This window comes from Eptatretus burgeri, chromosome 16 (assembly GCF_056783735.1).
Source record: "Eptatretus burgeri isolate ZD-2024b chromosome 16, Ebu_testis_v1, whole genome shotgun sequence".
Lineage (NCBI taxonomy): Eukaryota > Metazoa > Chordata > Myxini > Myxiniformes > Myxinidae > Eptatretus > Eptatretus burgeri.
This window is the reverse complement of record NC_140976.1, coordinates 46,514,368-46,531,867: the sequence shown is the minus strand read 5'-3', so window position 1 is coordinate 46,531,867 and position 17,500 is coordinate 46,514,368. Positions and strand designations below refer to the sequence as shown.

The window sequence follows — 17,500 nt, the reverse complement described above, 5'->3', positions numbered from 1 at the left end:
AGGGAGGAGGTTGTTGGCCAAGATGTCACGATACATGGCCCCATCCATCCTCCCCTCAATATGGTGCAGTCGTCTTGTCCCCTTTGCAGAAAACCGGCATGAGAAAATTCCGCGAATTTATTCAACCTGGAACGTTCCTGAGTTAAGCACAAATCCGTTGAGAAAAAATAGGGGGTATAGGGGTGGGGGGTTAAGTCAATTGTTGGGAGTGATTTCATGCCGCCGACGATCCTTATTAAAAAAAAAAAGTATTCCGAGGTCCCTAATACAGATTCCCGGCACTCTGCACTGACGTCATTGCCAGATTCATTAACATAACATTCGGACCACCTCGCCGCATTACTCCTGAAACTGTCACAGCAGCATTAATCGAGCTAGAGGCGTGGTGTTCCGAGTGTGCAAGGCCAAGGTCGTTTCAAAAACATGGCCGCATTCAGTAGCCGCAGGCTGTCCCAGGATTGTGATGCTTGTTTGGCTGCACTAATTGACGAGACTTGCAAGAATTCCTAGAAGTGGGAATGGCTGGAGCGTATGTCATGTGGTACGGTGGCTTGTGGGGCTTTCATTCAAAAGATAGCCCAGCCAGGAAAGGCTGTGTATGCACATGGTGCTGAAATGAGATTGTTTATGGAGGACGTGGGTACAAGTCATTGGAATCCCATGCGGAGAGCAAGAAGCATCGTGGTATTCAGAGAATCCGGGCATCCAATTACAGTCTTCCTGGTAAATATAGCCTTGGGCTCTATACATGTACAGTTATCAGTATACATGTACACAGTAGACATCTATGCTATCAATGTAGTGTAGTGTGGTGTGGTGCACTTTCACTACAGTAATAAATTATGTTAATTGGCAAGCAAGCCACAACTCAGAATTGGGTCAATCTTGTTTACCACCAATAGCACCTGGCAATGACTCATAGTCTGTGGCTTAGTGTAATCACTGTACCCGTCACTGTATTCACTTTCTGAAGCACGTATTATAAATGGTGATTGGCTTTTCTTTTTTTACTCTGCATTGGCTTTGGGTTTTGCTTTTTCTCCAGGTGTTTCCTCACCTTCTGCTACCTCTTGCACTGCTGCTTCTACTGCCCCCATCCCCTGTACACTGATGCCTGCTGTACCAATAGGTGACAGGGTATCCAATGCTCAAGCCATAGTCCTTGCCTTCCTCACACAGCATTCCCTACCATTCAGCCTTGCCCCTGAACTGATAAGCCTGGCCAAAGCACTCAACCTGGATGCAAAGGCCCTTGGTCAGCTCACAATGGACAGGACATCTGCTTCCTACAAGCTTAGGTTTGGACTAGGACATACTGTACATCACCAGTTGATATCAGCACTGCAGAGGGAATACTTCTCTCTGAACATTGATGAGTCAACAAGCACAAACCATCAGAGGGTCTTCTGTGTCCTGGCCAGTTACTACAGCCGACTGCATAAGCAGGTCATAGTGCAGCATCTAGAGTCCCTTGTTGTGATCAAAGTGGACAGTGCCTCGTTGCACCAGGAACTAGTTGACTTGTTGAAGAAGTATGAGCTACCGTGGAAGAACTGCATATCCATCCTCATGGACTCCTGCTCACTCATGCGGGGATCCAAGTCAGGAGTCGAAGTTCGTATCAGGGAAAACAATGCCCCACACATGTTGGACATAGATGGGGACTCCTGTCACCATGCTCACAATGCGTCCAATAAGCTGAGCGACCCATTTGACAACTTCGCAGAGCGCATGCTCTCTGACATCTACAATGATTTCAAGTGGTCACCTGACTTAAAGTGGTTCTTGCAGGAAATCTGTGGGCTGATTGGTGTCAGGTATACCATGCCAGAGCGGTATGTCAGTCACAGGTGGCTCTCTGTGTATGATGTCCGTGTTGACACTCTGCGGCTGTGGGATGCCTTTGTTGTCTTCTACTTTGGCTTCCTCTCTCAAGCTGATCGCACACACTACTTTTCACGGGTTGTGGAGGTCTACCATCGCAGGCACGTAGACACAAAAGCCAAGGAGAGAATGCGCCAGATCCATGATGTTCTGAAGAAGAAGAATATGACCAAAGATGGCAAGGCAGGAAAGGAGCGTATACTGCAGCGAGTCTTCCACAAGAATAAATTGATGAGACTGATATTGATGTTCTATACATCAGTGTTCCCGCTGCTGAAGAAGTACGTCCTCCTGTTTGAGATGAAGGCCCCACTGATCCACAAGCTCAATGACCAGCAGGTGGACCTTGTCCGAGAGTTCATGGCCTGCTTTGTCAAACCTGAGAAGCTGCCATCCTCAGGCAAGAGACTTCAGACCCTCGCCCTGGATGAGAAAGCCAACCTGCTACAAGTGAAGAAGATGTTTCTTGGAGTTGGTGTGTCTGAGATTGTCAACACTGCCCGTAGTGGAGATGGAGAAGTGCATGACTTCTTGCAGAGTGTGGAGAAGGCCTATGTGACATGTGGAAAGTACCTCCAGAAGAAAATGCCCCTGCATAATGCTGTCCTCAGAAGTGCCTCAGCAATTGATCCACTCAGCAGAGGGCACACTGTCAGCCAGGAGCAGCTCCTGAAGTTGCCACGCCTGGTGACAAATGTCCTTGCACCAGAGGAATGTGATGCCTTTGAACTGGAGGTTCGGAGTTTCCAGATCGACTCTAGCCTGCCACCAGCTCAGGAAGATGAGTCTGCTCGCATCGACGACTGGTGGACCAAGGTCTTTGAAGGTGGAAAGTACCCCCTTCTCTCAAGAATGGTGAAGGCTCTGCTGTCCTGCTTCCATGGGCCACAAGTTGAGAGTGCCTTCAATCTCATGGGAGATGTCTTGGATGTCTGCTCACACCGACTAAACATGGAGACCTACAGCGCAGTGATGGGTGTCAAGTACAATCTTCGATCATCAGGAAAAACTGCAGTGGAGTACTACAGTAGGACTGACAAACTGCACAGTCCCATAGACCTAGACCTGTGCAAGAACATGAGGGGAGCCTACAAATCCTACAAGGCAGAACTGGCAGACAGGAGGGACGAAGAAGAAGAAAAAGGCGAGAAGTGGGTGCAGCTGCTCTCAGTAAGTTGACCAAGCGCAAGACCAAAGAACTGACTGAGAAGGCTGCAAAGAAGGCAAGACTTTCCCACCAACGTGCAAGCAAGAAAAAGCACAACCTGAACCAAAAGACAAAGAAGTGAACAATGTTCAGTGGTTAGGTGCCTGTCGACATTATCGACTCAAGAACTCAACAACTAGTGGATGCAACAGTGTTACCAATTGTGAACTTATTATGCAAAATTTTAGTGCAACTTGTTATCAATTATTGTCAACTTATTATGCAAACTTATTCTGCAACTTGGTATCAATTATTGTCAACGTTGTTTAATTTGATATAAAGACAATGAAAGAATATTATCCTACAGATTGATTCATGATTTGTACAATGAATTTTGACAATTTACATTACAACATTGATTAATAATTTGCAAGATGAATTTCATGTCTTCAATGATTGTCTTCAGTGCTTTTACCCTGTTAACAAGGACAACACTATACACAATCCTCTTAAAAGGGACCAGGAAATGCAGTAGATGCAGGTGAGAACACCTGGAACCTTTAGCGTTTGGGGGCTGCCCAGGCCCGCCGAGGGCGGCCCCCGAACCCCGGCCTAAAAATGTTTTCGCCTCAGCCTTCGGCCTCGGCCCATCGTTTTTTTTCAGCTAATTTTTTTAGACTCACTCTCATGCCTGAGAAAAGCATCCCCAAAGAATGATGTTTCCACCTCCATGCTTCACGGTTGGGATGGTGTTCTTGGGGTTGTATTCATTCTTCTTCCTTCAAACACGGCAAGTGGAGTTTAAACCAAAAAGCTCTATTTTGGTCTCATCAGACCACATGACCTTCTCCAATTCCTCCTCTGGATCATCCAGATGGTCATTGGCAAATTTCAGACGGGCCTGGACATGCGCTGGCTTCAGCAGAGGGATCTTGCATGCGCTGCAGGATTTTAATCCATGACGGCTTAGTGTGTTACTTATGGTTTTCTTTGATACTGTGGTCCCAGCTCTCTTCAGGTCATTGACCAGGTCCTGCCGTGTAGTTCTGGGCTGATCCCTCACCTTTCTCATGATCATTGAGGCTCCACGAGGTGAGATCTTGCATGGAGCCCCAGACCGAGGGAGATTGACTGTTATCTTGAACTTCTTCCATTTTCTAATAATTGCACCACAGTTGTTGCCTTCTCACCAAGCTGCTTGCCTATTGTCCTGTAGCCCATCCCAGCCTTGTGCAAGTCTACAATTTTGTCCCTGATGTCCTTAGACAGCTCTCTGGTCTTGCCCATTGTGGAGAGGTTGGAGTCTGATTGAGTGTGGACAGCTGTCTTTTATGCAGATAAAGAGGTCAAACAGGTGCAGTTAATACGGGTAATGAGTGGAGAATGGGAGGGCTTCTTAAAAACAAAACTAACAGGTCTGTGAGAGCCGGAATTCTTACTGGTTGGGAGGTGATCAAATACTTATTTCATGCAATAAAATGCAAATTAATTATTTAAAAATCATACAATGTGATTTTCAGGATTTTTGTTTCAGCTTCCGTCTTTCACAGTTGAAGTGTACCTATGATAAAAATTACAGACCTCGACGTGCTTTGTAAGTGGGAAAACCTGCAAAATCGGCAGTGTATCAAATACTTGTTCTCCCCTATATATATATATATATATATATATATATATATATATATATATATATATATATATATATATATATATATATATATATATATATATATATATATACATACATACATACATACATACATACATACATACATACATACATACATACATACATACATACATACATACTGAGATGTGAGTGAGAGTCTTTATATGATGCGTTTTGATAACTGCTGCTGTTTGTAGGTGAAATCGCAGATGAAGTGGCCAAGCAGTACATGCACCTCAATATTGTGGGTATGGTGGGATCCATCGACAATGATTTCTGTGGCACCGACATGACCATTGGCACTGACTCAGCTTTGCATCGTATAATGGAAGTTATCGATGCCATCATGACTACAGCACAGAGGTAAAGGTGTTATGAGTCACAAATGTAGTTTTTACAGTTTAGTTGTTTATTTAATGAAACAATAATTGCTGATAACTATGTACAGCTGTGGACTGGATAGTCACACTTCTTTTTCACCATTCACTTGTAAATTCTCACCTTTACACATCCAAATAAGTGTCGTGTTTTTTGAGGTTAAATCTGTCCAGCAGCCCTTGATGAACGATCAAACTAATAATATCCTCTTGACATTCCAAATAGTTTTTCACCTTCATGGCTGTACATGTCTCCTTAGCAAAGCCTTTTGGGCAGATACACATCCATTGAGAGCTCTTTGCGTCACTGTTCAATGTTCATCTTGCTGTTCTTTAAGAAACTTTTAATACCCGCACTTACAGATAGGTCATTCGCAAGATATCTACTGGATCATCTTCTATCACGTAGAGAACATACCCTGAGGTACTTAACATCACTTTTGGAAAGTTTTGGCTTTCTTCCTCGACCGCTTTTATTGTCAACAGTACTAGTCATATGCATCCTCCTCATATGCATGTCTTGCATACAGCCCCTGCTGAAACATGAAGTTGGGCTCTAATCTGCTTTAAGGACTTGCCTTCATGAGCTAAGACTTTGATATCTATGTGCTTGTCATGTGACATTTCCTTTCCAGGAGCCAGAGTATTCACTACACATTCACAAGCCATTATATAACCGCCTTTACTTTTATCATCCTTCTGAATGTGTTGTGCTTTCAGAATACTTGCATGACAACCATTCATAACTAATGTACTATTTGAACACATGACTGATGGAACATTTCCTTTTTGCACATGAGATGTGATTCCATTGTTCGTGCATGTTAATGCATGTTCTTTTCCCTTTTTTTTACCGAGTTTTACCTCTGTTTCTGTAATCATTTCCAACACTGATATACATCTATACTGTGTATGTGTATATATGTGTGTGGGTGTATATATATATATATATAATTGTTGATTAAAAAGATACTTGTGGTTTTCGGTTTGTCTGTTGAACACAGAACCACCAAATGCAAAAATCAGTGTTAGCTGCTACACTCCTCCGAGTCAGCCAAAGTAAAGGCTCCTTTTTTTTTTTTTAGCAATTCCAGCCCAACCCTTGCGAGGGGAATCTATCCATGGATGCATTTCTGGCACATTGGTCTTCATCGCTCTTACGATATTACCTTGATTAATTTTTTTTAAATAATAAAAGATGAGAAAGATCAAACATTGGAACAATGATGAGGGCGTGTACTTTGGCTGTTTGGCCAAAGTACACAGTCCATCAAAGCTTGTCAAACTAGTATACACATACATTTCAGCCCGGAGGCCAAAGCACTTGGTCCAACAAACGCAATCGCCCGAGGCCAAAACGCTTAGACGTATAACTTTGGGATCACTGACCTTCATCAGCATTGAGTGGACTCCCACAAAATCCCAGCCCCCCCCCACGGCCCAAACCCCGATTCTTGATCGGCTTATTGCATTACCTTATGCAGTTGCACCATGGATAATCAGATGAAGAGAAAGGACAATACAAAAGAGAGAGAAAACCTCCTTGGGTAAAGCCTGTGTGACGTCTTGAGTCCTGGGTGAGAGTAAGTGAAAGCGTGATGGCAGGCTTTTCTCTGTGGGAAGCGTGCCTGGCATTGTCCCGTCTTTGCAACTCCTTCCAGGCGTACTCGTGTCCAGTTCGCTCTGACCTTATTGGGCCAGTCGCCCAACCTGCCACCAATCATCCCACCACACCTCAACTCCTTAGGCCTAAGTCACATTTGCCACGGCGGCCGTGGGGTCTCCAAAATCTACGGCCACTAGCAATTATATGGCGGCCGCAGTATTTCCACGGTCACACAATGTAGCAGTCACATACGTTTTTATTTTTCGGGTAGCCGCACGGCGTATTTAGAAATTGTGGAGACCGAAAACGTGGGGTTGCCGTACGGTCTTTGATTTGATGTTGCACAGTGACCTTAAGGGGGCCCTGCGGCGGCCATATAATTTTCAAGGCAGATGCAAGGCGACCGCAAGGGGGCCCTAAGGCGAACGTGCTGCCAGACGGACGGGAACGAGTGGGTCATTTATTTTTTTATTTTTTTTTTATTTTTTTTTGTTACCAATTTACCAATTTTTTTTTTTATTTACCAATTTTTTTTTTGGCTTGTTGAATTGCTACGGCGAACGTAGAAATGAAAAAAAGTTAACTCCGCGTTATAATTCCACTGCGACCCCTACGGCCTGTAAAAGATTGCCAAACGGCGTAGGGCCACCCTGAGGCCACCGCAGAAACTCTGCAGCTGCCACACGTTTCTGTCAATTCAGAGGGCGTACGGCCACCGTATCGTCGCCATAGAGCAAATGTGACTTGGGCCTTAACGATCGAACTCGCATACTCCTCCACAAGCACTACGTTTCGAGCTTCGCATGCACTAGACTAGTGGTTCTCAAAGTGGTCCCTACCGCCCCCCAGTGGGCGCTGGGAACTTTCCGGGTGGCGCTCCAGACTCCACGAGTGGTATGGGGGCGCTGGCAATGATTTGGGGGGCACTGGCGATTTAGAGGAGCAGCAGCGATTGGGAGCGCTCATTGGGCTTCCTGCAGTCTGAACAGGTTACCCGACGCCATTCGGCAAATTGGCCATACAATGCCCGTTGCGGTCCTCATCATTTGCCATGGTGCCGTCCAGAAAGAAATTAAAGACAGGCAATGGGACAGGTAGGCCTTTTTGTAAATAATGAACACATTTTAAAATGTATTTATTCTGAAAATCATTAAGTTCTTCAAGCATATTACAGACTTGTTTACCAACAATGCAAGTCAGTGTTTTTTTTTTTAATACACACATGGTGTGAATACCATATACATGTGTTATGATCCGGCAGCGCAATTCCCAGCGAGGCGCGAGTACTGAGGCGGCACGACATTGTGTTTTAGGCGCGCGCTGTTGTAGCTACCATTGGAAATGTGAAGGAATTATTTTTTTTGACGCGCAGGGTTAAAATCGATGCGCTCGCTGACCAGAGAACGGAAATAAATAATTATTGTTTGGCCTTGTCACTGGTGTTAGTCTTTCGACATCTTGGCGTATTGATTTCGTTATCAAAAAAGCTTCACGTCCTGTCTGCTTCAAGATGTCGGCCTCAAAGAAAAAGTGTCGTCAGTATTCCGTTGAATACATCAAGTATGGATTCATTCCATCCCTGACGAACACGCAGTTACCGATGTGTTTGTTGTGTGGTATCACGCTGTCCAATGAAGCAATGAAACCATCTCGACTGAGCGAGCACCTGAGTAAGAAGCACAGTGATGAGGCTTGCGCAGAGGTCAGCTATTTCCAATCGCTGAAAGAGAAATTTGAGAAGCGATCCACGGTAACGACAATGTTCAAAGCCAGCCAAAAGCTCGTGGATAAAGGACTGGAAGCGTCGTATAAGCTGTCATTGCTCATTGCCAGATCTGGAAAACCGTATTCAATCGGTGAACAGTTGATCAAACCTGCTGTTGGGGAAGTGATAAAAACTGTTATGGGCCAGGATCCGTATCCAGTTCTCTCGTCGATTGCGCTCAGCAATGATTCCATGACCAGGCGGATTGATGAAATGTCATCAGATGTAGAAGATAAGCTGTGTTGTGAGCTGAGAAGCACGCACTTCGCCATCCAGCTGGATGAGTCCACTTTGCGTGACAGTGAAGCTCTGTTAATCTGCTACGTTCGCTTCATCCGTGATCAGGAAATGGTGGAAGAATTGTTGTTTGCCTGCTCTCTCCAGACCGATACGAAGGGTTCTTCCATCTTCCAAACGTTGGAGAAGTACTTTACTGATAAGAACATACCGATTGAGAACATTCTCGCTTGCGCGACGGACGGGGCACCAGTGATGGGTGGCCACCAGCGTGGTTTTATTGTGCTTCTGAAGAACCAGCTACCGTCCGTGTTCGCCATTCACTGTCGTGCACAGCCAATATCTTGTAGCAAAAGCTCTCAGCACCAGACTTCATACATCACTCCAAATAGTAATCAAAGCAGTGAATAAAATCAAGGTGTCGTCTCTGCATGATCGGCTGTTTCGTCAGCTTTGCCAGGAGAATGATGAACCATTCGAGAGGCTCTTGTTGTTGCATACCGAAGTTCAATGGTTGTCCAAAGGCACTTGTTTGACCCGTTTCCATGCCCTCTTCTCGACAGTGGTCGAGTTTCTGTCGGAAATTGATACAGAGTTATCGGAGAAAGTGAATGTGATTGAGCATGATGTGGCTTGCCTCGCGGACATATTCACTATACTGAATGATGTCAACAAACAACTCCATGGTGACCATATGATGCTGATTAAAGCAAAGAAAGTGATCGGCGCGTTCGTAACCAAGGCGACTCTGCACAGGGAAACCCTCGGCCGCAGAGATATGTACCACTTTCCCCGGTTGGCAAAGGAATCTGCTGTTTCTGATGAAGAGCTGCTCGTTTATTGCAATCACCTTGAGAAGATCCGTGGAGATATGGACCAGCGTTTCAGAGACATGTGAGAACTGTCGGTGCCAGCATGGGTGATCAACCCATTCAAATGTGACATTCGAGATGTGAAGCGCGAATTACAGGACGAAATTATCAACTTGTGGAATGATGATGAGGCGAAGGCAAGATTCTCGCAGCATGAATACGGCAAATTCTGGATTCTGGAACGGGACGAATACCCTGCAATGTGGACAGAGGCAGAACTGCTGCTGATGGCGTTCCCCACAACATACCTCCTTGGAAGAGGGTTCAGCGCCGTGATGGTGCTGCTGACCAAGTATCAAAACCGCCTTGACATTACCAAGAGGGGCGATCTGCGTCTCTACCTCACCGAGATGGAGCCAGACATTCCTAATCTCGCAGCAAGTTACCAGGCCCACCCTTCACACTAACTGTTTTTGGGCCTGTGATAACAGATTCCCAGTTTGCCTCACCTGGACCTGTTCTGCTGAAACATTGTAGGTAGTGCAAAATAAAATAGAAAAGTAAAGTAAAATATTACTCAGAAAATATTTGTCTTCTGTTATTTTTGCTTCCTATCTACATAAATTCGGACTATCCTATCGCCCACTGGGTGTCCGACCACGGACGATAGGACAAGGGGGCATTGGGCCGGTCCAAGAGGGCAGAAGGGGGCGGTAGTCAAAAAAAGTTTGAGAACCACTGCATTAGACGTACTAAGCTTTTCGTGAACTGGACCACAAGCTCCACGTGCCGAGCTTTTCACGAACTAGCGCTCCACTCCTCCCTACTTTTACCCCACAATCGAGTGCTCATTGGTTCTCCCCGTGAACCTGCTGGCAGGCCAGGACAGTCTTTAACTTGGTGTGTGGCTGCAAGATGCATCAGCTTGTTGTCCTCAAAGGAGATCCGCTTGGCTTGCGGAGCTGGCCGACAGTTCATTTTAATGGCAAGAAAACACATCTAGACCGATATCAAAAGAACGATTTAAGTGGTTAAGAAGGGGATGGGAAGAAAGTGAAGGCTTGGATACATTGATAGGGGGAGGGGAACACGATTATCATCTCCTGAATGGACTTGTGACACGCGTCCTAGCATTTTCATACAGATACCATACGCTTATGGTAAATATGTACTAATAGCATAACTCTGCTATATTACTCCCATTACCACCTATCACGTTCTCACAACATTATCCATATACACAGATAATTTGTGTAATGTAACTGTTCTCTGCCGGTAATTTGCTTATTTTCTTTTTTCTCATGTATATACTTCATATGTACGCCAATGTTGTCTTGAACATATCGCTTGTTTTGGTGTTGTATTGGCATTGCATTTCACCATTATTTTAATATCGTTATCATAATAATTGCAACAATTATTAGCTGATTGAATTTTTCTTTGTTTGTGCACCCCTGCAGTCACCAGCGTACATTTGTGTTGGAAGTGATGGGACGGCACTGTGGGTGAGTCAAGTGCACAACGTACTGCACACAAGAAGAAAGGGGCCCTCTATATATGCTTCTGGGGCATAGGCATTGTGGACATGGGTAGGGTGGGTAGTGTTGATTTGAATTTAATTCAGGAAAAACAATGGCAGGGTGGGTGGAGGATGTAGGAGAAAATGTAAATATTTGGAAGGAACTGGGTGGGAAGGCAGAGAAGGGAAAGGAATCGATGTCGATGATATATTTTAGAATGAATAACTCGTCTTAATCATGAAGGCTACTTCCTGTTGATCTGCTTCAGCAGATGTGTAGAACAATGGATTAAAGTAACAATGTATGCTTATTGCAGTGTGATGCAAGGAGAATCTGATGTTTTGGTCAATAACCCATTGTCCGAACAAAAGAGTGAGACAGGATGGGGTAAAAGTTAATATAGATTGGGTGGACGTCATAGTTGCATGTCTGAGTGGGGTCAGATGTCAAGGATACCAAGGCTTGAGAATGCCTTATTTTGATGTTGGCAGTAAGGGTTAGCAATTTCTGTCCCAGCGGAAGCTCATTTTAGAGACTTTTTTTTGCGACAGTCACATGTTTCTACACAAAGACAGTTTTGCAGGTTCTATCCAAATGCAATAATTCCACAATACAAAAACATCAAACGTATGGTTGAAAAGTTTGGAGACACGAAGTGCAAAAGATCAAATTAAAGGACAGTTGTTGAAAACCTTCAGTGAGAACACTCGACAAGATAGAGGCTGCAAGAGAAGCTTTCAGGCTTGTCCCAATCGTCAACCCAGCAACTTACACAGCAGCTGGTGGGATCTTCTCGCACTACCATTGGCAGAATCATACACGACGATGTGAGATGATCCAACGCATCCATTCAAGATTCAATCACTGCAGCACCCGACCGAAATACACAAGTGGAAGAGGTTAGAATTTTGCACCATCTTGCCCAGCTCATTGAAGAAAACCCGGATTTTTCTAGACAACATCGTCTTTAGTGATGAGGCCCACTTCCATCTCGATGGCCACCTCAACAAACAGAACATGCGATTTTGGGCAGAACATCAACCACATGAACATATGGAACAACCATTTTCTGTAGCGAAAGTAATGGTTTGGTGTGCTATCAGAGGAAGCAGTATAATCAGACCTTTCTTTTTTGAAAACAAAGCTGGACAAATTATGATCGCCAACACAGATAGATAGGTGTACATGCAGCAGAGAAGATACCTTCCAACACGAAGAAGGAAGCAAGACATCACTGAATTCAGTCATCTTCCAGGAAGACGGTGCACCACCGCATACGTTTAATGGTGCTTTGGAGTTTTTGAGACATTTCCCGGGTGATTGTCTCATTTCTCAACAGATGGACAACCCATGGCCTACCCACTCCTCGGATCTGTCTTCTCCCGACTACAACCTATGGGGATTCCTCAAAGCTAAAGTCTACAAAAATGACCCAGGCACGCTGCAGTAGTTGGAAAAATAACATCAGATGCATACCAGAACCAGTTTTCAGCCGAGTCAGTCATCGACGACTTTGGCGTCTATGTGGCAGCTGTCATCCAGAGGTGTGGTGCTTGGATTGAGCACTTCATCAACTACTAATGCTATTGCTCCATATTGCTTGTTGAAACATATTGAAGCAAAATACACATTTCTGAGTTCTGACATGACTGAGAGGGAGTTGAAGAAGGACATATATGCTGATGATATTGCTTTGGCGACACAAGGTCAATCCCTGCGGAAAGTTGTCGAAACTCTTACTTATGACTACACCTAACCACTCAATGGCAACTTCCAACGATGAAGGCTCAAGCCAAACCCTCTTAAAACAGTTATGACTATCCATTTGGATGACAAATCTGCCAGAATTTGACATTTCTTTCTGTGGAAAGTGGCTTCAGCACAAGATATATCCTATGCATTTAGGAGTGACTTTTGACAGAAGCCTTACCTTCCACCGCCATCTCGAAAGAATAAGAGATACTGTGTGCGCTCGTGTAGCCCTGGTGCAGAAGCTTGCTGCGACTTTGTGGGGCAGAGGAAAGTCAGCAAGGCATGTGTGGAGTTGGCTTTGGATGCCATAGGCAGAGAGTTTGGAGAGTAAGGCGGGATGCCATACTGTATCAAAAGCATGAGATATCTCCAGGGAGATGGCCCTGATCTCATGTTTGACATTGAAGACCTCCATCCATTGTTTGATGAGTAGAAGCAGCATGTCCAAGGTAGCATGACCTGGTTTGAATCCAAATAGGTGATCTGAGATGAGGCTGTTCTAGAAAAGGAAAGATTTTATATCAACTGCGATGATGGATTCCATGATCTTGCTGATGATTGGATGTAAGCTGATAAGCCTGTAATTTAGGGGATCCGTTTTTGCACCTTTTTTTCTGTATGACAGTGATGTTTGTGGATTTCCAAGCAAGTTATGAAACAAGTGAAAGGGAGAACTTTTCTCTTCAATTGTTACGCCATACAAAACGGCGTTCCATATTGTCTCCGAGTAGAGAGGTGTCCCCTTATTCTTCATCCCTCATTTCTTCCACTTCCTCTGTCCTGGAAGTGTTATCAAATCTCCCTTGCTGCTTCAAAAAATTTACTGGAACCCTTGTCATCCCCAGATCACCCGTGCTCATCCTATAATGCAAAACTGTATTCACTTATTAACCACGAAAGTAATATACAGATGAGCTCTAATGAGAGTGGATAAATATTGACTATGGTTATAGAAATTTTATATTTTTCATTTAATGTCGGCAAAAATCAAGAAACTTGTCCAAAATAATAATTGTACTGTTGATGATCCTGATATTGGCCTGGTTGTTTGCTGACTGAAGATTGACCTTTCATGTACAGGTATCTTGCATTAGTGAGTGCACTCGCTTGTGGTGCCGATTGGGTTTTCATACCTGAGTGTCCTCCTGAGGATGGCTGGGAGGACCGACTCTGCGAGATTCTCAGTGAGGTAATGAGCATACTCCACGGAGGATTGTGTTTGAGAGCATGCAAGGAAAAGTGTTTTGTTTTGTTTTTTCAATTGAAGTTAAGTAATTGATTTGTGTGTATAGCATTTTAGGCCGTATTGTGTAATGAAAACGAATATGTTGTTTGTAATACAAAACAAACTGCGGCTGTGTGATGCACTTTTGTCTTGCATGAAATTGGTCTTCAACCAACTCGATTCTGAAAACCAACTCTGCTTATTACGTTTAGTGAAATAGTTGTCTGCTTCGTCACATGCCATTCTAGCAACAATTAGATCCCACCAGCTTAGATCGTTGGGATGATCAAAGATGTGTAAAGGGTGCTAAAAGTTGTGCAATGGTAGATGCGCATTGAATAACAAAGGCATTCCAATCAACTCGAAAGATTATTCATCCCATTTCCCAAACTGGAATCTGGCTGCGCTTGCTGGATCAAATATGTAGAAGACCATGCTTTCAAAATCGGAACCCACAAGTTTAACTGTTACATGTTTAGGATGGGGCTAAGATTCTGTCTCCATCAATGTGTTCTCCTGGATGTCATTGGATAAACCAGTTTGCATTTGTGTGCAAGCCTGCAAGACCAGCATCATTAAAAGTGTGCTTTGCAGTTAACAAACCTCACTTTGCACGCTTGTAATTGGTGCATTTGGAAAACTACTGCTGTGCCTGATTTTATGGTCGATGTACGTGTGCTGTACTTTTCCATGCTACTATCATGTTGTGGTAACGCATTGTTTCAGAAAATCAATGTTTCTCAGTGTTAACCAGAGCATCACTCGGTGGAGCACATACCTCCGCCAGGCTGAACAGTTTACATTTTGTAGCCTCGTAATCGGCCGGATCTGCATCCGGACCTTAACTTAAAATCTCATCAGTTTGTTCTTGTCACCTACCCGATTCATTCATCCACCTAATTTATCTGAATCTGCCCATAACTTTTTGAGATATCGTGCTATATATATATCATTTTTGGCCCAATCTCTCAATTATGAAGAATCACTTGAAAAATTCTACGATACGGATCTTCACCGAAATTTAATCGATTCATCCTTGTCACACCCCCAACCTGTCCACTAAGTCTTTCGTCTGAATTCGTCCACAACTTTGAGATATCCTGCTCACGGAAAAACAGACAGAGACAAAGGGGTGAAAACACTTTGATGGCAGAGGCAATTATTGTCAAGATTAGGTTTACTGAAGTTCATATTCTGCAAAGGGCAGTCCGCTGATCTTCTGAAAGTTAATACGATCACAAGGGTAGCACAGCATTATTTATTTATTTTTCGTTCTCCCATTTTGTGTGCTTTGGTTTTATGGAATGTAAACACGTTCACCACCCACCTGCGATGGGAATAAACATGTTTTCCAACAATAGCACTTCCAACAAATTTTCTTCTTCACAAACTTGTAGAAGTTTCTTTCTTTGGAAATATTCGAAAGTTTTAATAAATCTATTGTTGTATTCTCAGGAATATGTCATGGTTACAAGGTGATTGAATTAAAATTCCCATTAAACTGCTATTTTGATTGAAGCTTCTTGGACTAACTTGTCCATTGCAAAGGTGTTTTGGGTTTATATAAAATCTTGTAATTATGAAGTAAACCTGTTTTGCTGTATCTGCAAGATTATTTTTCTTTTTTCTCAAGCTACATTTTTAATATCGCCTCTCCAACTGTTTGCAAGAGAGTTTTGATTATTCTGTTCTTCTACTTTCTAGAGCCGAGCTCGGGGTTCTCGCCTCAACATCATCATTGTGGCTGAAGGCGCCATAGACCGACATGGCAAACTAATCACAGGGAATGAGATAAAGACTGTAAGTATTGTGTCTTTGTCTGTTTGATCTACGAAAAGCACGGTCGGTGACGTGGTGAAGCTGTCCGTCAGTTTGTGAAGACGATACGCCTATTAATCATGTCCTGTTTGAACGTTAATTCCCCAAGACCCCTCAGACTCTTTAGACCCCTGAAACCCCAACACTATTTTGACCCCTTACACCCTTCAGACAGATTAGTCAGCTAAGACCACTTGGACCTTCTTGTATCACAAATACATTTTATAATACATATAATATCACCAATTTTACAAATAAATTTGTGGAAAATAAATGTTTGTATTGTGATTCGTGTAAATCGTGCCAAGACAGCAAATCTGTAACGTCAATCTCTGCAACGACATGTGGAGAGGTGAGCGTAGTGAACCGATCCACGCAAGTGTGATATAAGATCATTGTGAAGGATTCCTTTCTTCGGTTTTTTTTTTTGTCCAGGAAGTCCTCTGTCGTCTCTGTTGATTGTAAGGAGCATTGTTGAGCAATTGTAAAGCCCTCTGTCTCTGTTGATTGGCCAAATGTTCTTGTCCTTTATAAAAAAAATTTCCTTGTGTGCTTCTGATTTATCAACTGATTTTTGGTTCACATGGGTGAGATCTTACCCCAGTCAACAAACACATTGCTCCATCAATAAGACATAATAAAAACTCAGACCTCATTCACACCTATCTCAGCCCCTCCCTCACCACTGCCTGCTGCTCTCACCCTACCCTCACGACTGCCTGCACAAACAGACACAGAGATATACACACAGGCAAAGAGATGCACATATTGATATGTGATTGTACACATATTATACGTGACATATTGTACATATCGTAGACGTCATTATACACACACACGCACACACACACACACACACACACACACACACACTCCTGCAAAAGTATTCACCCCCTACCAACAATGTCACATTTAGACGAGTTGTATTGAAACAATTTTTTCCAAATAAACTTTTTTTATTCATAATTGATGAAATCAAACTAAACACTGTTATAGTTGAAGGAACTTGCATGTCAGGAATACCTGTGAAAAAAAACTCAAAATTCACTGGTTGTAAAAGTATTCAGTCCCTCACTTCAGTACTTGGTGGAAGCACCTTTTACAGCAATGACTGCTACAGTTGTTGTTGGGTTGGTCTCTACCAGCTTTGCACAGTGAGATGGTGAAATCTTTGCTCATTCTTCACGTGAAAATTGCTCTAGTTCTGCCAAGTTTGATAGAGATCGTCGGTGGACTGCAATCTTCATCTCGCCATAAATATTCAATTGGGTTCAACTCAGGATTTTGACTGGGCCACTCAAGAACATTATTTTCTTCTATTCAGCAACTCCAGTGTGGCTTTAGGATCATTGTCCTGCTGAAATCTGAATCTCCTACCCATTTTCAGATTCATGGCCGACTCAAGCAGGTTTTCATCAAGGATTCTCCTGAACTTTGCACCGTCCATTGTCCCTTCTATCCAGACAAGCTTGCTCGTCCCTGCTGATGAAAAGCAGTCCCATAACATGATGCTGCTACCACAGTAGGGATGGTGTTGAGTGGGTGATTTGCAGTGTTAGGTTTTTGTCAGACCTAACGCTTTGCATTTAGACCAAAAAGTTCAATTTTTGTCTCGACTGACCACAAAACATTTCTCCACATGTCTGCATTATCACCAAGATGCTTTTTCGCAAACTTCATCCGAGCTT

The 17,500-nt window shown here is 43.6% G+C and overlaps 1 protein-coding gene across 6 annotated transcripts in view; it reads left to right on the top strand.

The window, feature by feature from the left end:
- Positions 1-17,500, top strand: part of PFKP (phosphofructokinase, platelet) — a 115,343-nt gene that overhangs the window by 23,111 nt on the left and 74,732 nt on the right. For all 6 annotated transcript variants that reach the window (XM_085859623.1, XM_085859625.1, XM_085859622.1 and 3 more), the window contains exons 5-8: positions 4,898-5,063; positions 10,958-11,002; positions 13,850-13,958; positions 15,699-15,794. In XM_085859623.1, coding sequence (XP_085715749.1) covers positions 4,898-5,063; positions 10,958-11,002; positions 13,850-13,958; positions 15,699-15,794 — 416 coding nt within the window. The remainder of the gene's footprint in view (positions 1-4,897; positions 5,064-10,957; positions 11,003-13,849; positions 13,959-15,698; positions 15,795-17,500) is intronic.